We start from the raw sequence: 24743 nt of genomic DNA, 5'->3' as shown, positions 1-24743 counted from the left end.
AATTGTTTTCAAATATTGTAACAGCATTGTATCATATTTGAGTGTTATTTTAAATTAGCATATGGTAAAATTGTGCGTAAGTGCATGGGTGTATAGGTGTTAGAATTTTGATACAATAGATTCATATAACCACCACCGCAATCAAGACACGTAACAATTCCATTATCTTACAAAACTACTTTGTGTGACTGTTTTTAATTACTTCCTCAACCCCTGGCACCCACAGATCTGTTCTCCATCCCTGGAGTTTTGTCTTTGTGAGAATGAGACGTCAATTAAGTCACGCAGTGTGTAACCTTTTGAGACTGGCTTCTTTTATTCGGCATTCCTTTGAGATGCACCCAAGATGTTGCATACGTCGGTAATTCGTTTTTATCGCTGAGTAGTATTCCGTGGTCGTACAGTTTGTTCATTCAGTCATTGAAGGACACTTAGGTTGTTTCTAGTTTTTGGTAATTATGACCGGAGCTTTTATAAACATTTGTGTGTAGGTGTTTGTGTGAGCAGAAGTTTTTGTTCCCTTAGAATAGATACTGAGGAGTGGAATTGCTACGTCACATGATAAAAGTATTTTTAGCTTTATGAGGAGCTGCCCAACTCTTTCCACAATGGCTGTACCCTTTTACATTTCCTTGAGAATGTGCGAGCATTCCGTTTCTTCTGCATTCTCACCAGAACTTGACAGTATCGGTATTTTTTTAAGTATTCTAATAGGTATCGAATTGTGGTTTTAATAGGCATTTCCTCTAATGGCTAATGATATTCACATCTTTTCGTGAGCTTATTTGCCATGCATTAATCTACTTTGGCAAAACACCTGTTCAGGTCTTTGGTTTATTTTACAATTGGGTTGGTTGTGTTCTTACTGTTGAGCTTGGAGGATTCTTTACGTGTTCTGGATCCAAGGCCTTTGTCAGTATGTGATTTGCAAATGTTTTCTTCTAGTCTTTTTATGCTCTTGCTAGTGTCTTTTGTAAGGTTTTAAATTTGGATCGAGTCCAAGTTATCAGTTTTTTTCATTTATGGATCATGTGTTTGGTATCATGTGTAAGAACTCTTTGCCATACCTAGGTCATAAAGACTTTCTCTAAAGATTTCTTCGGCAAGCTTTATATTTTACATTTAAATCTATGATACATTTTGAGTTCATTCTTGTATAAAGTGTGAATTTGGGGTCGAGGTTCATTTTTAAGTGTATGAATGTCTAACACCTTTTGTTGGAAAGACTATCCTTTGGACCTTTGTCAAAAATCACTTGGCCGTATTTGTGAGGATCTCTTTCTGGGTTGTCTGTTCTGTCCCCCTGATCTATGTGGCTCCCCCTCCACTGTCACCACCCTGTCTTGGGTAATCTAGCTTTATGGCATAACTTAAAAAATCAGGTAGTGTGATTTCTTCAACATTATTCTTTTTCAAACTTATTTTGCCTTTTCTATTTCCTTTGAATTTCCTTGTTAATTTTAGAATCAGCTTGCCTGTATCTACTAAAATCCTCCTGGGATATTTAATAGAATTGAGTTAAATCTGTACATGGGCTTAGGGAGCTGAGTTTTTTCGTCCCTGAACATGATATGTCTTCCTGTTTATTTAGGTCTTTTTTAAAAATTTCTTTTATTAGTGTTTTGTAGTTTTTAGCCTACAGATCCTGTTTATGTTTTGTTAAATTTATTCTTAAGTATTTAAATAATTTAGGAGCCATACTAATGATTTAAAAAAAAATCAATTTTGGTTGTTCATCCGCTGGTATGCAGATAAGATTATTTTTGTGTTTTACCTTATGTCCTGTGACCTTAACTTTACTCAGTTCAAGGGGGAGGTTTCTTTGGTCACTTCTTTTGGTTTCAATTATGTCATCTGCAAATAGGGACATTTTCGTTTCTCCCTTTTCAAATGTTTATACCTTTTATCTCTTATTCTGGCCTTATTATACTGGCTAGGAGTTCTAGTAGAGCATTAAATAGCGATGGTGAGAGGGGACATCTTTGTCTTGTTCCTGATCTGAAGGGGAAAGCGGTCAGTTTTTCATCGCTAAGTATGATATTAGTTGTTAGCTTTTTGTACATGAACTTTAATGAGGTTGAGGGAGCCCCCTTCTTTCTTAGTTAGCTGACTTTTTTATTTTATCTTGAATGGATATTGAATTTTTTCAAGTGCTATTTCTTTATCAGCTGACATGATTATGTAGCTTTTCTTCTTTAGTCTACTAATAAAGTAGATTACATTGATTTTTTTAAAATACTGAAGCAGCCTTGACTTTTCAGGATAAGCTCTGCTTGGTTGTGGTAGTGTATAATTAAAAAAATACTTAGGTGTTCAATTTGTTAAGGTTTTCCCTGATTTTTTATATCAATGTTTATAAGAGATATTAACCTATAGTTTTTGTTTGTTTTTGTTTTGTTTGTTGTTTGGTTTTTTTTTTATCAACTTTGTTTGGCTTTCATATCTGGGTAATGTCAATTTTATAAACATGACTTGGGAAGCATTCCCTCCTCTTCTGTTTTTGGAATAGTTTGTGTTAAAGTGGTAGTTCATCTTTATATGTTTAGTAGAATTCTACAGTGTAACTGTCTAGGTCTGGAAAATTATTTTGGAAGGTTTTTAAAAAATGTATAGTTACAGGATTCTTTAGGTTGTCTATTTTCTCTCTGATGAATTTTAGTAGTTTGCTCTCAAGAACTTGTTAATTCTACCTAGGTCATATTTATGTGTTTAGAGTTGCTTTTTGCATTCCCTTGTTATATCAGGTTCTGTAGTGATATCCTCTTTTTGACTCCTGATATTGGTCATTTGTATTTGTTCTTTGTTCAGATTTATAAATTTCACTTATCTTAAGGGATCAGTTTTTCATTACTTTTCTCTATTAATTTTTTTTCAATTTCATTTATTTCTGCCCCTAGCTTTTTTATTTCCTTCCTTCTGCTTGTCTTAGGTTTATTTTGCTCTTTTTTGGCTTTTGTTTTTGTTTGTTTGTTTGTGTTTTTAAGATCAGTAATTTGACACCTTCCTTCTTTTTTAAATCTAAGCATTTAATGCTGTAAATTTCCCTCTTGCACTGCTTTAGCTGAAGCCTACAAATTTTGACATGTTGTGTTTTCATTTTTATTCAGTTCAAAATATTTTTACCTTTCTCTTTTGACTTCTCTTTGACCATAAGTTATTTACAAGGGTGTCGTTTATACATGTTAGATTTTCTTTTCATTTTTCCTGTTATTTAATCCTAATTTAAATCCATTATGATTGGAGAGCATAATTGGTGTGATTACAATTCTTTCACATATTTTTTGGGCTGGTGTTATGATCCAGGATATTGTCAGTCTTGGCGAACATTCCACATACATTTGAAATGATCTGCTATTGTTGGGTGGAGTAATCTGTAAATATCTGTTGAATCTAGTTGGGTTGGTGGTGTTGTTCGGTTCTTCTATATCCTTGCCAACTTTGTTTACTAGTTCTGTCCATTGCTGAGAGAGGAGCGTTGAAATCTCCAAATGTAATTGTAGTTGTGTCTGTTTCTCCTTTCGGTTCTTTTAGTTTTTGATTCATGCATTTGGTAATGCTCCAACTTTTGATAATTTTGGTTTATTTTTGCTCTTTAGTCTACTTTGATGTTAATATAGCTGCTCCACTTTGTTTTGATTCGTGCTCATATAGCATATATTCTTCCATCCTTTTATTTTTAACCTTTTATTTTAACCTTTTATTTTATTTGAATTCAGATGTTCTTTGTATCCATTCTGCCACTTTGTGTGTTTTAATTGTCATATTTAAGACCATTTCCAGTTAATGCAATTCTTGATATATTTGGCTCTTTGATATATTTGTTTTTTGTTGGTTTCCTTTTTTGAATTTTCCCCCTCATTTCTGTTTTCTCTTTCCTGCCTTATTTTGGGACATAGAATTTTTGTTAGTATTCTCTTTTATCTATTGTGTTTTTCACTATATATCTTTGTAAAAAAAAAAAAAAGCCCTAATGGTTGCTCTTGGGATTAAAATATAAATGTTTGATTTTCCGCAATCTATGTGGAATCAATATATGTTACCATTCATTTCAAGTGGAATGTGGAAGTCTTACCATTATTTCACTTAGATCTCTTTACGCTCTATTTTACAATTGTCTTATGTATTGCATTTACGTAGGTTGAAAGTTCAATAAGACACTTTTGCTTTCAAACATGAACTGTATTTTAAGGAACTCAAGAGAAGAATAGCCTATTATGTTTACCTAGATATTTACGATTTCTGTTGTTCCTCATCCATTCCCAATGTTCCTGGTTTCCTCATGGTATAATTTCCCTTCTAAGAACTTCCGTTAGCAGTTCTTTAGAACAGGTCTGGTGGCAATGAATTCTCTTTGTTTTCCTTCCCTGAGAATGTGTTTGTTTCAACTTCATTTATGAAGAATATTTTTCCTGGATTTTGAACTCTGGGTTGAAGGGTTGGTTTTTATTTTTCCAGCACTTTAAGCTGTTCCATTTTATGCTACCCTCCATAGTTTCTGATGAGAAACGTACAGTCATTGAGTTGTTGCCTTGCAAATAATGCCTCTTTTTTTTTTTCTGCCTGCTTCCATGATTCTTTTTGTTTGTCTTCAATTATCAGCAGTTTGATTATACTATGTTTGGGCATGCATTTCTTTGGGTTTATCATGTTCAGAGTTCACTGAGCTTCTTGACTCTGTATGTTTCTGTTTTTTACAAAATTCAGAAAATTTTTAATTATCTTTTCCAATATGTCTTAACTGCATTGTATTCTTTCTATTCCTCTTCTAGATCTCCAGTAACGTAAATATTAGATCTTTCAGTTTTGTTACATTGGTCCCTGATGCACTGTTCATTTTTTTCCCATTATTTTTCTCTTCATCGTTCAAATTGAATAATTTCTGTTGAGTTATCTTCAAATTCTCTGATGCTTTCCTGTGTCATCTCTGTTCTGTGATTGAGTCCATCTACGGAGTTTATTTTGGTTATTGTATTTTTCAGTTATAAAATTCAGTTCTGTTGTTTATATCTTCAGTGTTTGTATTCAAGGGTATTTCCTCTCCTTTTTTAAAAATGTTTATTTATTTATTTTTTTTGGGGGGGGGAGCAGAGAGAGAGGGTAAGAGAATCCCAAGTAGGTTGTGTGCTATCTGTGCAGAGCCCAATATGGGGCTCAATCTCACAAACTGTGAGATCATGACCTGAGCTGAAATAAAGAGTCAGAGAATCAACCAACTGAACCACCTAGTGCCCCTCCCCTTACTCCTTGGTACACTTTTATAATAACTGCTTTACAGCCTTGGTTATCTAATCCCAACATCTACATCATGTCCGCATTGTCCCCTGTTACTGTCTTTTCACATGTGAGTTGAGATTTTCCTGGTTCTGTGTATGCTGAATAATTTTGAATTGTATTGCAGACATTTAGAAGATTTTTTTTTATTTAAAAATTTTTCTTTTAATTTTTTTTTTTTTTTTTTTTTTTTTTTTTGAGAGAGAGACAGAGCATGAGCAGGGAATGGACACAGAGAGGGAGACACAGAATCTGAAGCAGGATCCAGGCGCTGAGCTGTCAGCACAGGGCCTGACATGGGGCTTAAACCCATGAACTGCAAGATCATGACCTGAGCTGAAGCCGGACACTTAACTGACTGAACCACCCAGGCGCCCCAAGAATATTATAAGACTCTTGGGGGTGCCTGGATGGCTCAGTTGGTTAAGCATCTGACTTTGGCTCAGGTCATGATCTCACAGTTCATGGCTTCGATCCCTGTGTTGGGCTCTGTGCTGACAGCTGGGACCCTGGAGCCTACTTTGGATTCTGTGTCTCCTTCTCCCCCTGTCCCTACCCTGCTCACACTCTGTCTGTCTGTCTCTCTCTCTCTCTCAAAAATAAATAAACATTAAAAAAAATTGAAAAAAACATTAGAATATCATAAGTCTCTAGGTTTTGTTTAAATCCTGTGCAGGATATTAATATTTTTGTTCTAGCAGGCAATAGAGGTGGTTGGGTTCAGGCTACAAATTCTAACCACTATTTTGTAGTTTCCATGTCAATTCTGTTTTCAAAGCATTTGCAGTGCTATTTGGATCTGTCTTCCGTGTGTGCCACAATCTGGGACACGTGTGGTGGTCTGTCCTTCAGTTCAGTCCCAGAGTCTTCGCTGTGCTGTCTAGGTCTGTTCTGTCCTTGTGTAGCCTGAGGGGGAGCCTAAGAGTCTCTAATCAGCTTTACCTGTTAACTTTCCTGAGTTTCTCCTTCTCCATAATCTCTGGTACTTGCCGGCTCCCTGGACTTCCTCTTTGAGTCCTATATCCAGAAAGCTAGTGCTTTAGCTTTGCTGTTGCACAGCCTACTTCCTGGGATAGGCCCGTGTCTGGGGCCAAGCAATGGAGGGACAGAGAGGAAGCACCGACTATGATTTGTACCTCCTCCTGGGACCACAGCTTCTCTGTAGAAGAAGGTTTCCCTCCCTCAGAGATGGTGGTGCCTGTGGGCCCCCACTGCCATTGGAGGCATTGCTACTGCTGGGGTGGCAGGATTTCCCGGGGCCGGGGCACTAGAGAACAGAGGAAAGAACAAAAGATGGCAGGCTTCCCTGAGACTCTCTGAGCCTTAGGAAATGCTTTCCTGGTCCTTGAGCCAGAACAGAACTGAAGGGCTTCTTCAGGGCCCTGGTGCCCATCCTGAGTTTTAGGCTGCTTTACATCTAGGCCAGGGGGTTCTAGCAGGGGAAAAACAAAACAGAAAACATTCACTGCTGATTCAGTGGTGCTTCGAATTCTGGTCTTCTTTCCCAGTTCACCTGCTTCTATTTATGGACTCCTCAAATGGCTGTTCTATGTGTTCCATCAGGTTTTATAGCAGCATTCAGTGAGAAAGGGTAGAATGCACTTACTCCATTGTACCTAGAGCTGGAATGATATATTTTATTTGCTGTCATGGACTGAATGTTCATGTCTCTCTAGAATTCATATGTTGAAGCCCTAACCCCCAATATGATGGTAGTTGGAGAGAGGGCCTTTCGGAGGTAATTGGGGTTAGATGAGGCCATGGAGATTGAGCCCTTCTGATGGGATTAGTGTCCTTATAGAAAGGGCCACCAGCGTGTACTTGTTGTCATGCTCTCTCTCCCTCCCACCCTCCGTGCCCTGTGAGGTCACAGAGAGAAGGTGGCCATCTCCGGGCCAGGACGGGCACCTTCTCCAGGAATTCAGTTGGCCACCACCTTGATACTGGATTTCACAGCCTTCAGAGCTATAAGAAAATAAATTTCTGTTGTGTAAGCCATCCAGCCTAAGGTAGTTTGTTGTGGCCATCCAAGCTAATTGAAGACATTTGCCAAAATACTCATGAAAAAAATTCATGGCGCTCCACCTTGATTGTGTCACTCTCCCCAACTCGTAGCCTTTCCGTGTAGTTCTGCATAGTTCCACCGAACATGTTTTCCCCAAGGTTTGCTAACAATTTATATTTAGCTGAATTTCCAGAGGAAACGATTCCCCAAAACTAGACTGGTAGCTTTAGTGCTTTTTATTGTTTAGTTATAATACCTCAAATATATTTTCTGGTATGTCAGCATTTTGAATTAATTTACTGCTTGATTGTTTGGGTCCTAGTCCCCTTGACTAAGTTTGCTTCAGATTTCACTGTAAATAATCTCAAGGCTAAGTGACCTACGTCCTGCATGGACCAATTCTTTTTATTATTTATTTCATGCCTTGGAGAAGCTTATTTCAAAGAGCATGTGGTTAGAAGGCCACAGTCCCCGCTTCTCCCCCACACAGCACGGTAAAACACAGGACACGAGAGTAGGTGCCGGATAAACCGTACTTGAGTGGGGAGCAGAAAGGAACCACGGGACCCTTCTCTGCTCACTTAACAGAAGCCATCTCAGGTGTTCCCTTTTCCTTTTCCCTTTGCCGCAGTCTTCTACCTCCGTGAACTTGTGCTAATCGGTAGAGCTGGCTTTGAAGAGCTGCTGATCGTTGAGGATCCTTGAGGGTAAAGCCTTTCCCTCATCCAGCTTGCGTCTCTTCCTGGGGGGCTTGCCCCGCCCCCGCTCCTACTCCACCTGTCCATACCGTCCTGCGGGTCAGGGCCAGCGCCCAGCTTTGACTCTGGCCCCGCTGGCCAGAAGGCCTGGCTTGACTCGCCTGGGGCTCCCTTGAAAATAAAAGCCCATGACTTATTCCAGGATAAGAACACTTGTTTCCCCCTCCCACACTAGAGTTTTGTCAAAGCGTTACATTATTCCAGAGTTAATACGTAGGATTTGCGAAACTGAACCCCAGTTGTGACTTGGCCACTTCCATCTTAGACAACATCAAAAGAGCAGCATTAGAGAAAAATAATCCCACCAGAGCTTGTTTGAAAGAGAAAAGTTAGCCTCTTGGATAGAAGTAGGTGTCCACGTTCCGGGAATTCTGGTTATTTGTGCCGCAGCTGAGAAAAGGTATATTACTGTGTTTGGTTTGTAATTAAAACGGTCTCGTGGGCCTACCCCCCACCTCCCTACCCTCAGGGCACAGGATATTCACTAAGACTGACACTTCCTCTGTTGATGTTCCCTTTGGGAAACAAAAGGTAGAAATGGTGATTAAGGTCTTTCCAGATAATATCCCACACCAAAGTATTGACAGAAAAGGTTTGCATAACATGACATGATAACGTAATGTGATGTATGAATATTATTACCTAAGGGTTATATTATACCCAGCCGATAAGTTATATTCGTATGGTTATGTGTATATTTGTAAAAGTGCGTAGCCTTTCAGTCGTTGACTTTATACATACTTAACCGAGTGTCTGTCTGGTATGGAAAAAACTGTGCAGGGCATTGTGAGAAGTACAGAGGTTTACACAAGATGGGGTTTTTTTGTTCGTTTTCTAGCCTTCAAGAAAGTTCAGTGCAGAGTGGGAGTAGCATCACTGAAGTGACGACCGCGACGTAGTTAGGAGTTGTCAGGATTTAAACTAGAGAGTGTGGATGAGGTTTTGACTCTGAATGTTACTGTACCTTCTGAGGGCTGTGCATCGCATCGGGCAGGTTCTCGGGAAGCCCCTGGGGGGTTTGTTGCTTGCCCAGTTGGGCTGGGATTAGCATCCTTCTAGTTTGTAGGAGACGTTATCCAGGAAGCCATCTAGTCCGTGGGGGAGGTGGCATCTCCTGAGTCTTGCTGCCACAGAGAACTTTGAATGGGTGGAAAAAGGAGTTTGTGAGCATTCTTGCTATGTCACAATGTTGGACATGTGACTTAAGAGAAGCATGTGACAGGTCAGTGTGATTGGACCATTTGATTACCAAGTCCAGACTCTAGAGTGACTCAGTGGCCAGTGCTGCTTTTTTAAACTGTTGACTGAAACATTGGAATGACAGAAGATCTATGAATAAAAGACCTAAAATCCTTTTAAACGTACTATTTATTGGGACATCCTGAACGATTGGGGGAATCCTTATTCCCATATCATCTCCCATCTTGCACTTGTTGATAATTGTTCGACATTCATTCGGCATTTACTGGAAGCTTCCAGATGGCGGACAGCGTGCAAGGTGTCTGAGATGGCAGAAGGAAGATACAGAGGAACAGGCTGTATCTCCTCACTCGGTAATAACAACAGCTAACAGTGAATGCTCATTTAGTGTTTACCACGTGTCAGACTTGTTCGGAGAGATACATTCTCTTCCCTTAGTCCTTATAACAGCCGTATGAATCAGTACTATTATTGTCCCCACTGTACGGTGGATGACACTGGCAAACAGAGAGATTGAGTAACTTGCCAAGTAATAGCCTTGCAAGGAATTTATGGTCTGAGTATACATAGTTGAGTACCTCCCTTTTTAGGGTAAGGCAGCGATGAATGGGGTATAGGGAAGCAAAAGGTGACTCAGGTTGAGTGTTTGCTGTAAACTGACACCCAGAGTATCCGACTCAAGAAATTCTTCAGTCTGTGATCCGAAGAGAATTAAGGAATGATAGGAAATAATTAAGCACAGCAAAACGCTGGAAATATTTACTGGCAGTGGCAATCCAGTTTAATTTTATGTCCAGGACCACAGCCCTACATCTTCCTCTCAATATACATTATCAGGGTTAATGTATATAGTCAGTCCAATAACATTGTTTTCTCCCCTCTCTCTGCTTTGGTAGGGGTACCTGTATGAAGGCTGCTTCGCTCTGGAGGTTTGGACCTGTGTGGGCATGTCTGGTAAAATGATAGGATGGATCTGCTGGGAGAGGACTTGCAGAATACCGGGGACCTTAGCGAGAAAATTCCTGAAGGTGGAAGACTGTAGAAATGGTAATAAGGCCTCAGCTGTTATAAGAGAAGGGTGACTTCAGTACTTGTGGTAAAGAGGCAGGATAGGTAGGGTCAAGTGGTAAGAAATACAGGAGATATATTTGTGTAGATCACTTAACAGTAGTATGTAATCAGTAAATACTCATTATTATTTGTATTATAGTACTCACCCCAGGCTGTCCCTATAAAAACACATATGCAGAGACCTAAGAGAAAAAGTGTGAAGATGCCAGAAGTCTTCATCAGACCATATAGATGTCCTTTAATGACCTTATAGATTGCTAAATGTTACCAACAAATGTTAATAATGATAAGGGGTGGTAAATCATATCATTATTGCTCTTATCTCCATTTTTTGTTGTCATTAATTTTATATTGTGGTCAGTTGGAAAACAGGACTTAATTTTGAAAATATTCAAATATTTAAGTAGATTTTTCTTTCTTTTATCAGTTTTTATTTTATTTTAAATTTTATTTTTTATTTTTTAAAATTTACATCCAAATTAGCATATCGTGTAACAATGATTTCAGGAGTAGATTCCTTAGTGCCCCTTACCCATTTAGCCCATTTCCCCATCCCACAACCCCTCCAGTAACCCTCAGTTTGTTCTCCATATTTATGAGTCTCTTCTGTTTTGTCCCCCTCCCTGTGTTTATATTACTTTTGTTTCCCTTCCCTTATGTTCATCTGTTTTGTCTCTTAAAGTCCTCATAGCAGTGAAGTCATATGATTTTTGTCTTTCTCTGACTAATTTCGCTTAGCATATTACCCTCCAGTTCCATCCACGTAGTTGCATTAAGTAGATTTTTCTAAGCAGAAAGAGGCACGACATTCACGCAAATAGGCAAGGAAGTTAACTGTCATTGGTAGGCATTATGGATTTTGCATTCTTACAGAAGCCAACTCGTGAACTGTGATTTTATTATCACAGAAATTAATTTCTTGCCAGGAGTCACTTTCTGCTTTTCTCAGCATTTGATATATGCAAGATCATTATTTCCTGTATCCACCCTAAATAGCTTACTTCTTTCCAGGCAAATAGAGATTTCAGAAAGACGATGGGGAAATTCTTTTCCTTCTGATTGGTTCTTTGGCCCTTTTCATACCCCTCCTCCACTCCCTGCAGGGGGTGGTCATTAAAATGCCTCAGACAACTGTGGAGCCTTCAGGATGGTAACTGCGATATGATCATGTTACACACCCATTCAAAGTTCTCTGCTCCAGGGTCAAGGTTTGGATGATGTCACACAGCCTGTGGATCTCCTGCCTCCTGGACTGGTTTCTCTGTTGTGAGGAGGATAGGAAATGAGAGAAAGATGAACCCACTGTAAGTCTGAGGATGACATTTAACTACAGTCTGGTAAATTTTGAGATATTCCCATGTTGATAAATTAATCTAGTCCTTCTAACCTGGTATGTAACACTCTGTTGCATGAAAATATCACATTTTACTTGAACATACTGATGGACGTTTAGGTTCTGACTTTTTGCTCTTTCAGATACTTGGGCGCACATCCCTATGTATGTGTTTGTATGACATATACGAACGTTCCTGTAGGATGGGGGCCTTTAAACTTGCTAGCTTACCCCGCAACTTGGAAAAACTTTGCCTCCTTATACATTTAGAATTGGAATTAAACTTTTTACCGGGACTTCAACATTAGACATTTCTGAATGTTGTCAACAAATGTTAGTAATAAAAACTGGTGGTAGATAATATCATTATTGCTCTTGTTCCTGTTTTTTGTCGTCAGTAATTTTATATTGTGGTCAGTTGGAAAATCGGATTTAATTTTGAAACTATTCATATATTTACATAGATTTTTCTAAACAGAAGGAGACGACATAACTTTCAGTAGTTGCGAAGGAATTAATTTCCTTGTGATGTAAACATTAGCATTTAAAAGTAGGATTCTTCAGTGTACCCAGTTGAGTGTAAATACTCCAGTTGAGTGATTTGATGCTATTATCCATCAAATATTAACAGTATGAACAAGGTCTCTTACAGTGGGAAATTTTACATCACTTCTTTTTCTTTCTGCGCTTGAATTTTCTTTCTACTGCTAAAATTCTACAGATTTTTATCTGAATGTATTACACATTATATGTGAATGTTTTTTATTGGTCACTTACCATATTTCCCTACAACACAACGTATATATAAATTTTAAATTAAATTACATTAACTTTCCTTGACCATAATACTGCTAATGGTTAAGGTTTTTTCTGAATCATCATTATTTTTAGTTCATATTTGACCAATGAAGTGCTTTTATTTTATTTTATTTTATTTTATTTTTTTAAATTTACATCCAAATTAGTTAGCATAGAGTGCAACAATGATTTCAGGAATAGATTCCTTAATGCCTCTTACCCATTTAGCCCATCCTCCCTCCCACAGTCCCTCTAGTAACCCTCTGTTTGTTCTCCATATTTAAGAGTCTTTTATGTTTTGTCCCCCTCCCTACAATAAAGTGCTTTTAAAGGTTAATAATTATTAAACATAAGTTAACAGAGCTTTAAAAATTGATTTTTTCCTTCTTCTGATTAATTAATTAACCAACTAACTAATTAATTAATTGATGTATTTATTTTTCTGAGGCCAAAGTTTACCATTTCATCTCCTGAGAAGATTCTAAATATGCCTATTTGTGCAATGCTCTTATTTACATTTGTTTATTTATGTATTTATTTATTTAGTTAGTTTCAAGTGTTTATTTAACTTCTAGTTAGTTATATTGGTTTCCGGAGTAGAATATTGTGCAATATTGGTTTCAGGAGTAGAGCCCAGTGATTCATCACTTACATATGACACCCACTGCTCATCACAAGTGCCCTCCTTAATGCCACTCACCCATCTGGCCCATCCCCCACTAAGAAATTCATTTGTAGATCATGAATGAATTTTACTTATTTCTAGAAGGAGACAGGGTCAGCATCAGTTTATCCCCAGGTTTTGCTTTTCATATTGTAAACACTGAGGAATATTGTTCACATAAATAAGTAGATGGCCATTGGAATAAATTGTGTAGGTGACGTTGCTCATTTATTTGAAAGCTTTCCAAATTATATGCCACACATCACTTAGTGGTCTTATTTTTAACGATTTATCAGTGAACACTTTGCACGGGTCTTCTGTCAGTTCACTAGGAAACAGGTAATGTTAGGCTAACATTGAAAAGTGTTTGTTAGTCGGTAAACTCATTCAGCTTCTCAACGTTAATATCATTGTTTCAGGTTATCTCTAGCTCCTTTCAGGTTTTTGCCTTTGGGGCAATATATCGTTTAGCATTCACATGGAGACCGGTATCCCTTTCTGTTTTAAAGTGGAGAAAGGGCCTCTATGAAGGGGAGGTAGGGACTAGGAACCACGGGGGCCACCTAACTACACTGGTTCTCAGGGAGTTCAGCTGTAGGCCGAGCGTACATGGAAGATAAAGGTCTGGAATTACCCGCTGAAAACTGGCTGCGGGCCTCCGTTCTCTAGTTTGAAGCTCCTACTCCAAGGTTGATACCCAGCACCGGAATTGCTATCTCTTAAGCTGTGTGGCCGGTTCATCGAACCCACGTCGCTGAGGACATGGCTCTGCCTCCCAAGGATTCAGGAGAAGTCCCCTCTGAAGGTCCCCATATGTGAGTCAAAGGAGTTTTCTAACTTTAGGAAAATCCCATGGTCATTGGATTCAAACAGCTGGTGGCCGACGAGTGGTACGCACCAGAATTCGATGAGACTCTTCATCCGTTTCTATGATTTGCTTTGTGACACCCTATTTTTATTCATAACTTTCTTTCTTTTAAAGGGCGTCCTTAGTCTACATCAACTGAGGTGGGACAAAAACAGCACTGTACTTGGTTTGCGCTCTGTGCCCTGAAGCAGAAATGCCTTTAATTGTTCATTGCAAAATAAACAGATGTCTAGTGGAGAAGGTTATTAAAAATATTTTGTGCATTTTGGGAGAACTGGAGGTCAGGATGGCTTGACCTAGCATCTCACAGCAAACCCAAGTCAAGTAAGCCACCAAGGTAACATAGCCTATTCTTAGGGCAAAATTTTCTGGTTGGCTAATTTCTGGATATTATTAAAAGGACAGTACATTTTGAAAATAGAATGATGGCCGTCCTCAGGCAGGAGAATTCTACTTTAAAAACAGAAGATTTAATGTGCCAGATTCACATCATAAGGAAAGGCTGCCCAGTTAATAGGACAAATGCCTCCACATTGTAAAATAAACAGGATTTGAAATGCAGACAGTCTTATTTTGCAGTTACAAGTTATTTTAAAAATCTTTATAAAGACCTAATAATAAAAGAATAAAACGTTTAACAGCAAGCCCACAAGAACGCATTACTCATAAGGTACATCTTAATTAAGGCCTCTCTTCTACTTAGTTCAACAGGTGGCCTAGGAAGGGGGTGGTCCCATGAGCTCTAGCAGCCAGGGGCCCGGGACCTCACTCTGGGAGACAGCCAGGGCAAAGGTACTACATCCAGGAAAGAACTTTCACATAAGACTTCAGTCTCAGAGCTAAGTAAATAAGGATCTGTTTGTTTGTTTGTTTTCTTCTTAGACCTTTTTCTTATGAACTCCCTTTTCCTCTAGAGTTTCCTGAAATGTAAAACCTGTACATCTTCTAAAAAATGCAACATATTTAAGTACAATTAATTAGCAAAAATCTACCAAAGAAAACTGTTTATCTGTTGTTTTTACAAAAGATAAAATTTCCCTTCTAGGTTAGGTCTGACAACATTAGGTGTTTTTATGGTATTCTTTCTGAAGTTGCTACAAGATAGAAAAATCTAAATCACAATGAGAGTACCTTTCGAACTTCTTAATCCTAAAACGCGTTAACGAGAAGACTGTGAGGCATAGGATCTAGAACTGCTATATTTTGTCACGAAGTGGAACCAGGGAAATTAGTGCCCCCCGCCATTGGGCTGCTAGGTTAGGTGGAAAAGATGAAATTAAGGGTACTGTCTGTATTCCTGTGGCTGAAAATCCAAAGGCATGAGGCAGAAGTATCATGTGCCGTGGGAGGTACGGCCCTTGGAGCCGTGTGGGCCCTGGCAGCACGGCAGACGTCACCTTCCCACCTGTCTCCTGGCCGTGCCAGTGTATTAATCAGGGGAACGTGGAAATGTACAGGTACCTTGAAATGTACAAGGAAAATGGGAATACGAGGGAGGAGAATGGCAAGAAAGAGGGCAGGGCAAGGAGGGGGGAAGGATGGGAGGAAGAGGGTGACTTGGTCCATTTGGGCTGTGGTAACTGAATACCGCGTCCTGGGTGGCTTCTCAGCAGTGGAAGTTTACTTCTCACAGATTGGGAAGCTGAACGTCCGCGATGAGGCTGCCTGCAGGGTCAGGTTCAGTCTGGTGTGGGGGTGCTTCCTGATTCATGGGGGGCTGTCTTCCACCGGGAACCTCACCTGGGTGGCGGAAGGGGAGGGCGCTCTGGCAGGCCTCTTTCCTAAGGGCACTGATCCCATTGGTGAGGGCTCCCCTCCTTCGGACCCAGTCACCTCCCAAAGGCCTACCTGCTAATACCATGACCTTGGGTTAGTTTCAACCCAAGGTTTTGGGGAGGACACAGACATTCAGTGCATCGTAGTGTGGGAAAACTGAGGCTGTCCACGAAGGATCAGCACCTTTCCCAGCCTTCTCCATGTACGTGTGTTTGTACAAGAGGAAGGGGTGCCACTCTTGATCTCTTGGTTGTGGGTTACAGTATTGGGTGCAGAGATCACTTAAAAAAATTTTTTTTAAAGAGGAAAAAATGGGAAGTGTAAAAGAAAAAAAGGCACTTATCTGGGGAAGGGTATTTAGTGGGTCACTAGGAATTCATAACCACGTGAACGTGTTAGTTGAATAAACGTCTTCATATTGCTCCTTCTTCTCATGTCCCTTTTGTGTGGTCTCAGCAGAGTATATTTTATTATTTTGAGGTTTCGGTCTTGGGGGAAAGTTCAGAACTAACAGGCATAAATATTCGTGGAAGAGAGGCAAGCAGAGACGCAGTACTCTCTTACTTTCCTGCCAGGAACCAGCTGACCTTTCTCTGGCGCAAAGTGGCCTGGTGAGATCCAGAATTAAACTTTCTCTCTACAATGACCTGTTCAGACGACAAATAGATCCATCATCTGGTTCTGGGCCCTGCGGAAGACACCCCCCCCCCCCACTCCCCCACCCCGCCCACGACTGCGCGGTGCGCCATTTACACCGACTCCGGCCCTTCAGCAGGTGGCGCTGTTCGCTCTATTCCCGTCGCTTGGCATTCCCTTCCTTTCTAGAGCAAGGTCCCCTTCCTTTTTTTCAGTCCATATGTAACGGCTGCCTCTTTTACATCGTCGCTTGGGAGGTACTCTCCCAGTGATCTTAGCACTGAGGAGGAGAAGCAAATTAGCAACATGGAACAACTCACGTTTTCATGTTTGATCTTTAAAGCCCTCATCTCCTGATCTGATTAATTGCCCCACTTAAGGGCAAGCGAGTGAGCCTCAGAAATCGTATTGTTCACTCATCCCTGTCTTCCCCTATCCTCCACCCTACTTATCGTCCCTCCTTAGGCAGCCTTCCCTTCTCTTCATTCACCCCTGCCCAAGGCTTCAAAATACTATTCAAAGTATCTCTAAACCAAATTTCTCTCTAATTAACTTCTTTAGGTGTTTATAAAAGTGAAGTTCTCTTCCCATCCTTAATCACGGATGGGGTAGCAGGAATTTTCCCAGGCTGCCATCCCGCGTCCCTCATTGAGTAGCTATGTAATCTGGGCCTAAAAACCCCTTGTAAAATGGGATTGGTGGACCAAGAGACTTTGAGGGTCTTCCAGCTCTCATACTCTGGGATTATAAAGCGGTTTGCCACTGCCTTAAATAATAGTTGTACTGTGATACCAGATGATTGTTTCTGATATTTTCTTTGAGCAGGAAAAGTTAAGTAGCACAAAGAGTCAGTGGAGGCAGTTGATCTAGGGAGAGAGGGTATTTGGGGTAAGATGTAACACGTCTACCACACTAGACAACACTCATGACAGATATTCTCATGTATTTCTGTGGTGCAGCAGATACCAAATAGGCGTTTAGGCATAAATTCTAGAACTTTCTTAGTGTGCTTATTTATTTAAAAATGGAAATCAGAATTGAGCTGTCTCCCTGGTTTATTCGATATTCTTCTGACAATAGGCATTTGTTGTATTGTTAGACTTCATTCTGTTGGATGAGATCACTTTTTTACCTTATGAAAACACTAAATGATCATTGTAAAGAACCGTCAACCCATACAGAAAGAAATGGAAAGAGGAATTCTCCTCCCTCCCCATCCTGTCATTAGAGATAACCCGTATTATTTTCTCTCTTGTTTATTCCTTCAGATGTTTTCTATGGATGTACACAAATACCTGTATATGTATTATCACTTCTGTTTTATCACTAAATATTGATGAATATTTTTGCGGCACATATTAATCCTACTGGAGAATTACGCATGTAAACTACATGAGAGAGCAAATGAAGACACTGTAGGGTTAAGGAGCAAGATCGATAACAAACAGAAAGCACTCCATTGCTGATCAAATAGTCAGCTGATAGCGATTCCTAACAGGTAGAGGTTCTAGAAAGAATTGAGCACGGAGGATCGTGTGTTTGGCGGAGTCCTTTCTCGGGGAGTGTGCTGGGGTCATGGTGGGAGGTGACCACCAATGATTTCTCCACTTCTGTACGTGCTTACAACTCAGAGGTAGAGTCTCTTCTTCTTCCTGTAATGGTGACAGTCTCTTACAGGCTAATGGTGATGCTGTTACAGTTCTGGTGTATGCCTGGCAATTTCAGGTTTTGCTTTCTTGGAAGACGATCCTCATGTGAAGAAGGCTGACCGCCTTGCGGAAGAGAAAGGCCTGACAGATGCCTCTAGAGGATGAGACCCTCAGGAGGGAGATCGGTCCAGCCCCTCGCCATTGCAGCACTCCAGCTGAACCACCAGCCATGTGGCGCAAGTCATCTTGGGTCCTCTAGCCCAAGTCAAGCTGCCCCAGCCGACACTCCATGAAGGAAAGACAAGCTGTCACTGTCATGTTCTGTCCAGATGGCAGAATGGTGAGCAAGAAAATGGTTGATGCTCTTTTAAGCTGCTACAGTTTGGGGTAGTGTGTTATGCACAATAAATAACAGAAATTGATGTCTGAAAGTTGGGTGCTGGCACAACAAAAATCTAAACAAAAATCTAAAAACAAAAAATCGAAAACACGAGGCATCAGCTTTGGGACAAGGCATTGGGTAGAGATTGCGGAGGTGATGAAGGATGAAGGAACTCTCTGTCTCTCTCTTTTTTTTTTTTTTAAATTAACTTCATCTTTAACATTTTTATTTTGAAACAATTTTAGACTTACAGAAAAGTTGCAGAAACAATAGAGTTCGTGTACCAGAGTTCACCCAGCTGCCCTAATAATAATAAATTACCCAAAGCAGGAAATTAACATAAACTACAGACCTTAAGTGAACTTCACCAGCTTTTCTGGTGATGTTCTTTTTCCATTTCAGAATCCAACCTAGGATCTTGCATTTACGTTTAGTTGATATTATCTCCTTAGTCTGGGAAGGAGGATCTTAGTGGAGGCTCTGAGAGTGGCGAGTAAATTGTATTAGAGGCTGGAGAAACGGTGCTATATGGTGGCAAAATATTTGGTAGTCCTTGTGTGCAGTAAAACAGAAGATGAAAAATGTACCTAATGAACTTGTAAATCTGGCAACAGGGATTTTCATGCTGAGTGTTCAAAGTATCATTTGGCTTTTAGTGATGTGTGATGGTGTTACAAGAGAGAGATGTGTTAAAAAAGGAACTATTCAGTTTTCAAGCAGAATGTAGAGGAAATAGACAGGGCCTAGGAGATTCTCTTGAGTCAGCAATAGCCTCAAAGTAAGAAATGGCCTCAGGGGGCCTGTTAAATGTGGCCTCCAGGTAATGATCCAATCAAGACTCTTATGTTAAGGCCTGTCAACATTTTAAGATGTTGTCTCATAGACCCTCTCAGCTAGTCAGAAGGGCTTCTAAGAAGAATCTTCAGAGGAGTCCAACAGCAGCTTCCTTGACAAGGCCCAAAGCAGGCAGAAGTTTGTTTTTGGAAGAATTATAGATGTGGCTTTGTGGGCACAGTTGTTGTGGGCAAGGAGTAAACTCCAATAAGAGTCCTAGAAAACCCACAACATTTTAATGACAATTATATTGATAAAACCACCACCGGCCTAAACTAAAGAAGAGACGGTTTAAATGTAAAAAAGAGCCACTGGGCTCCCCAAGTTTCTATGGATAGGACACAGGCTGAGAGAAGCCGTCCCACTGTAAAGGACAGGCCGTGTCTTATGGAAAAGGAAGCCTCAGAGGTCACAGCCTGCCCCTGAGCGCAGGGAGCCCAGAACGGTGGTCCGGGAGGCTCCCGGGGAGAAGAACCAGACCCTGCTGGAGGTGTGGGTCCCCAGAGTGAGGCTGCCAGTGCTAGGCTGGCTTTGGGGACTGCTATGGATGGCGGTTGCTTCGTGCCTGCCCTGTTGCCAGCCTCGGACACGAGTTCGTGTCATGGTTACCCTACCCCATCTCAGCACTGTCCGCTGTGAATGGAACTGGTCCTTTTAGCTCACAGGTCTCCAGAGAAGCGGAGCAGCATCCAAAATGCCTCATCCACACCTGGGCCTAGCGCGTGTCCTCAGAGCCGGCGCTACGCAGAATGACAATTTCCGGGGAGGGACGGGGCGGATTTTGCAGGTCAGCGTGTGGGGGTGTGTGCGGGTGTGAACTGTTATGTTGGGAGTGTGTCCCAATATGACCGTCCATAATTCCTCCTATTCCAGGTGGTCTCTTTGCTGTCCCCTGGCATCTGGGCTGGCCCTGTGGCCTGCTCTGGCCGCGAGCCATGAAAGTGATGTTCCGGGACTTCCGAACCCCCCGCTTTCGGAGGCCTCGTAGCTTCTGCTTTCTCTTTTGGGACCCAACCTGTAACGAAGCATAAAGGAGCTGGGGTGGTGAAGCCGTCTTGGCCATTCCAGCCCCAGCCAGATGCACAGCTAAAGGCCCCCACGTCTGCCCCCTCCCCCGCACTGTCTGCATGGGAAGGCAGAGGAACGGCCCAGCTGCGCCTTTCCAAATTGTAGAATTGTGAGAAAGTAAGGGGTGGTGGTTCTTTGAAGCCACGAAGCTCACGGAGCTCACGGTGGTTTGCAACGTGGCAATAGGTAAATAAAGCCGTTATCAAATATCAGGTTTTTTTCTACTGCTTTGACTTCACTCCACAGGCTGTGAAGAGGTTGTAACAGTGTCAGATAAAGAAGCCAGGTTTTCAAGGAGACTAAATTCCATAAAAGCTGGAGCTCATATGCCACCCACAGTCATTGCTCTGTCCACAGAGCTTAGCACAGAACTAGCACATAACAGACTCCCAAATATTGGTTGACTGGATAATTAAATGGGTGAATGGAGATAAAAGATGCCATACCATGAAAAAGACAAAAAAAGATACTTTAAACAGAGTTTGTCTCATTTTATCTTTCAGAAAAATTTAACATTTATTTATTTTTGAGAGACAGAGAGAGACAAACAGGGGAGGGGCAGAGAGAGAGGGAGACACAGAACCCGAAGCAGGCTCCAGCCTCTGAGATGCCAGCATAGAGCCCAATGCAGGGCTCGAACTCACGAACCGTGAGATCAAGACCCAGGCTGAAGCCAGATGCTTAACAGACTGAACCACTCGGAGGCCTCCACTTATTTTATCTTTCAAAAAGGTGCTCTTAGTTTTTCAAAAAATGTGATGCCTCAGAAGCCACAAGGATGCTCTTAAGGGAAGGACTGGTAGGAGTGAGGCACGGGGCACCCCTGAGTCCTTCTCCATGTCCCTCCTGTGCCTAGATGAAAGAAGGTCCCTCTGGAAAGCACCTGGCAAATGCCCCGATACCTGCCGGTACATACAAATTGTTACCTTTTTCTATTATTGGCAGAGCTGAAAAGCAGAATATGTGTTCCATAGGACTCCAGCTAGAGTTAGTACTAAAGGCAGAATATCCAATAGCCAGTGCCAGGTTGGAGAGTAAAACAGTCAAAACGGATTGATCATGTTAGGGCTTTTCTTTCCCATCACTCTCTGGTCCGAGTCACAATTTCTGAATGCCACTTGGACACAGTGAGTGCCTGTTTCTGCTCTGTGGTTCTCTCAGGAATTCTCAGCCCCACCCTCATTTCTCTGAGAGTGAGAATTTCATCTAGCACACCTCTCTACTGCGATGTGAAAGGAGACCCATGTGCAAGAGCTCCAGGAGAGCCTATGGACAAGAATGGAAATTCTTTTTTAGGATACGGTTACTTGTAGTGCCTTCTGGAGAACTGTCTTGGGTAAAATGCCTTTATGTAAAAGAACAGCAATATTTGTAATTAGGATAAATGAAATAAGGGGAGAAGGCTTGGACCCTTGCAAAAATAGGGTGGTTTAAATTCAAACCTATAATTATTATATTTTCTATTCTGTACTATTCAGAAAACCGTGGTAAAACAAATAAAAATAGAAAAGATTGCTTAAAAAATTAAAGCCATTGATTTAGATCTCTATTTGAAAGGTCACTGTGTGGGAGATGTTAAAGGCATTATAGCGATCAGTGTTCAACAAAAGACATTTTAGCAGTGGAATCTACAAAGAGCATATCAACTATTTATATCAGCCACATCAAGTTGCTGGTCATTTCATTTATCAAAGAAAATAAGAAAGCTATTTTCTTTGGACATTCTTTTGGGTTGTAGTAACAATATAGTTTTGGAATCAGCTGTTAGAAACTATAATTAAAGCTGGTTTATCGTGTTTACTAATTAGTCTACATAGTCAGTCTCCCTGAAGCTTTATATAATTCTCCCTTTGTTACAAGCTTCTGTTTCTCCCTAAGGCATTCTGAATCCAGACCAGGTAAAGAACTGAAGTGCCTGGAAACCAATGTATTGTAACATCTGTACAGCCAAGCAGCTCTTTGCAATTGAAGTTGAAAAACAACATATAAATTTTAAGCCTTCTGTATATTAGACAGGGTCAGCTATTTAGAGGTTTCAGCTCTACCACTTGGGTAAGGAGATCTCTTGGGTAGAAGGAAGACGTGAAGGAAAATAAAAATCGAAAACAAAATTTCCTTCAGGAGCCTATTTAATGAACACTGGGAAGGGGTGGAGGTTTTTATGCAGTGACTCCTAGTAACTACCTGATATTGCCGTCAGGCTGGCCAGATGTCAGCCAACAGCGGTGATCCTTTCATTCACCACTAGAGAGAAGTAGAGGGACCGCATGTGCAGAGAGGCAGCAAACTCAGGTCCCATTTTCTTCCCTCTGCTAGTGGGAGTGCCGTGGGCCAGTCTTACATTCCAACACTTTGGTGCTGGTGGTGCACACTCTCTCTGCTCTGGAATAACTCTGTGCCATGGGAATGGAAAAGCATCCTCTCTCCTCAGGCCTAAGGGGCAGGAATGAACCCATTTCCTTCCCAGGAAGTGGATTTCAGAACTTCGCAGAGGCTGTGCGACTAATCCTTACACAGGGTAGGCTCCAGGGGAGGGGCAAAGTAGGGCACGCTAACAGCAGGGACTCTGGAGACAAGACCAGCAACCAGAGAAAGAAAGGTGGGGCATTTTACCCCTTCCCAATCTATCTCCCTTCATTTACCGTCCTCCTCATTTTCCCTTTCCGCACCAACTGGTATTTGCTACTCAATGGGGGCACACACAGCTCAGTTTCTTACCCTGCAATCTTGTGAAACACCTAGAAATCAGGGACTCCTTATCATTGGTTATTTGTAAAATAAATCTCTGGCTCAACCTAGGTGGTGTGGACAGGATTTTCATTTTTGGAAACCAAACGGAGGCCTTTCTCCTACTCTTTCCAGATTACCACCCCACCCCCTTTCCTTTTCCACTTGTGGCCTCCACCTCCTGCAAGCTGACCAGGGCCATGCATGAAAACAGCCTCCAATGAATATCCACACTGAAGCTTCAGCAGGTTGCTAACTCCTGCAGAGCTATCTTAAAAGGATGTTGTATATAAATGCAAAGTGTTATGGAGCCTCAGAGATCTGTAAGAACACTGTAAATATCCCTGGTTTAATTAGTAGTCCTGGAATTAGGTAATGGCCTGTGGCTTCTAAGCAAGCTCTCTTGGGGTTTCTAGTCTTAAAGGGGCTGCCTGCAACCGTGATGTGCAATCTTCTTTCTCCGACACCGAATAAATCCTTTTAGACCTTCCTAGGCACCTACTCACAATTACTGCAATACACATGCAAATTGGTTCCATTCTCCCAGATTTTTAAAAGAAAGAAAAAAAAAAAAAAGAAAAGAAAAACGATCCAGCGCCTCAGCCTAGGTTTCAACTCCGATACTTTGGACTCAACTGTCTGCTTGAGTTCTACTTCCAGGGGAAGGAAAAGGAAGAAATTCCTAGATTCGTGTTGATGGGGTGCTCATTCTCTTCAAGCAGAAACGGACAACTCACTTTGCAGCTGATCAGTGTCAGGGCAATGCGCTCCAGTTCTCAGAATTTCTGAACCAGCTCTCTCACGGGGACAGGTCAACCAATCGGGGCTGTAGGCAGACTTGACAGGTTTGTTCTGGGCTGACGGCCATTGACTAGGTTCTCGGACCAGATAAGTCACTCGCTGAGTCTACAGTAGGTGGGGCGCGTCACCAGCTCTGGGGTAGTGACTGGAAGTTTGTTGCAACACTGGTGAATTCAAGCAGCGGGCTGCTGCAGCAGATACCCTTTTGCCCTGTGAGCACAGCGCGGAAGGGTTCGCCCTAAGGGGCAGGGCGCTAGCGAGGGAGATGCCAGACCCCAGGGGCCCAACCCGTTCTCCCACGGTTGGGAACGCGCAGTGTTGGCCGACCCGGAGCTCCGATCTCGGGTCTTGGCCCTTTAGCTTGCTGGGCAGGTAGCACGCGAAGGGTGACGGCCAGGAGGCTCTCCCTCGGTGGTCTGCGAGAGTCGGCGACCGCGGCCAGCGGTGCGGGGAGGCGGGGGCACGTGCTTGAATGTGGGTGCTTGTGTAACCAGCTTCCCAGGGCGCCAGCACCGACCGTGCTTGGGCCGGAGGCCCGTCTGAGCTGCTCTCCGCGGCGACCCGGAGGCTCGGGGTCCCGCTACCGGACCAGCCAGGAGCACCCCGCGCGAAGGAGGCGAAGCACTTGCCTCCCAAGCCATCATAGGGGAGTGGGAATTTGGAAAGTTCCCCAACTAGGAAACACGTGACCTCCTCCTGAAAGTAGTTTCCGACTGCGGCCCGGCTATCCCTCCACCTCCTTTTGAACCCTCCTAGGTCTCCTCGGCCCCGCCCACTCGCAGGGGCTGCCGCTTCCTACCGTCCCGTATTTCACACTCGGGCCCGGGCAGCCCGGCCGCCAGGCTGCGCAGCCCGGCTGGGGGCGAGCGCGGAAGCCGGCCCTCGGCGATCCATCCGGCCGG

General features: G+C 42.0%; 2 protein-coding genes and 1 long non-coding RNA gene across 3 annotated transcripts in view; 1 reads left to right on the top strand and 2 right to left on the bottom strand.

Annotated features, from left to right (window-relative positions):
• The window catches only part of ATAD1 (ATPase family AAA domain containing 1), a 73377-nt gene extending 64290 nt beyond the window's left edge, over positions 1–9087 (bottom strand). The window contains exon 1 of the mRNA XM_019430041.2: positions 8999–9087. Coding sequence (XP_019285586.1) covers positions 8999–9021 — 23 coding nt within the window. The 5' untranslated portion in view covers positions 9022–9087. The remainder of the gene's footprint in view (positions 1–8998) is intronic.
• A 106-nt stretch (positions 9088–9193) lies between these two features.
• On the top strand, positions 9194–12799 carry LOC109255398 (uncharacterized). The gene is made up of 2 exons (XR_002075216.2): positions 9194–9587; positions 10131–12799. It is a non-coding gene; the product is annotated as an uncharacterized LOC109255398 (long non-coding RNA).
• Positions 12800–22046: 9247 nt separating this feature from the next.
• Positions 22047–24735, bottom strand: KLLN (killin, p53 regulated DNA replication inhibitor). Its single transcript, XM_053910181.1, has 2 exons — positions 24678–24735; positions 22047–24632 (listed from the first exon to the last, which is right to left on the bottom strand). The coding sequence occupies exons 1-2, from the start codon at positions 24733–24735 to the stop codon at positions 23947–23949; spliced, it is 744 nt and encodes a 247-aa protein (XP_053766156.1). The 3' UTR covers positions 22047–23946.
• Between the last annotated feature and the right edge of the window lie 8 nt (positions 24736–24743).

This window comes from Panthera pardus, unplaced genomic scaffold, assembly GCF_024362965.1.
Source record: "Panthera pardus isolate Hobbes unplaced genomic scaffold, ASM2436296v1 HiC_scaffold_22, whole genome shotgun sequence".
Classification (NCBI taxonomy): domain Eukaryota; kingdom Metazoa; phylum Chordata; class Mammalia; order Carnivora; family Felidae; genus Panthera; species Panthera pardus.
This window is presented reverse-complemented; position numbering and strand designations above follow the sequence as displayed.

Coding starts and splice junctions, on each gene's coding strand:
- KLLN (XM_053910181.1), bottom strand. CDS start 24,735: ATGGATCGCCGAGGGCCGGCTTCCGCGCTCGCCCCCAGCCGGGCTGCG. Junction 24,633..24,677: donor CCGGGCTGCGCAGCCTGGCG/GCCGGGCTGCCC, acceptor GACGGTAGGAAG/CGGCAGCCCCTGCGAGTGGG.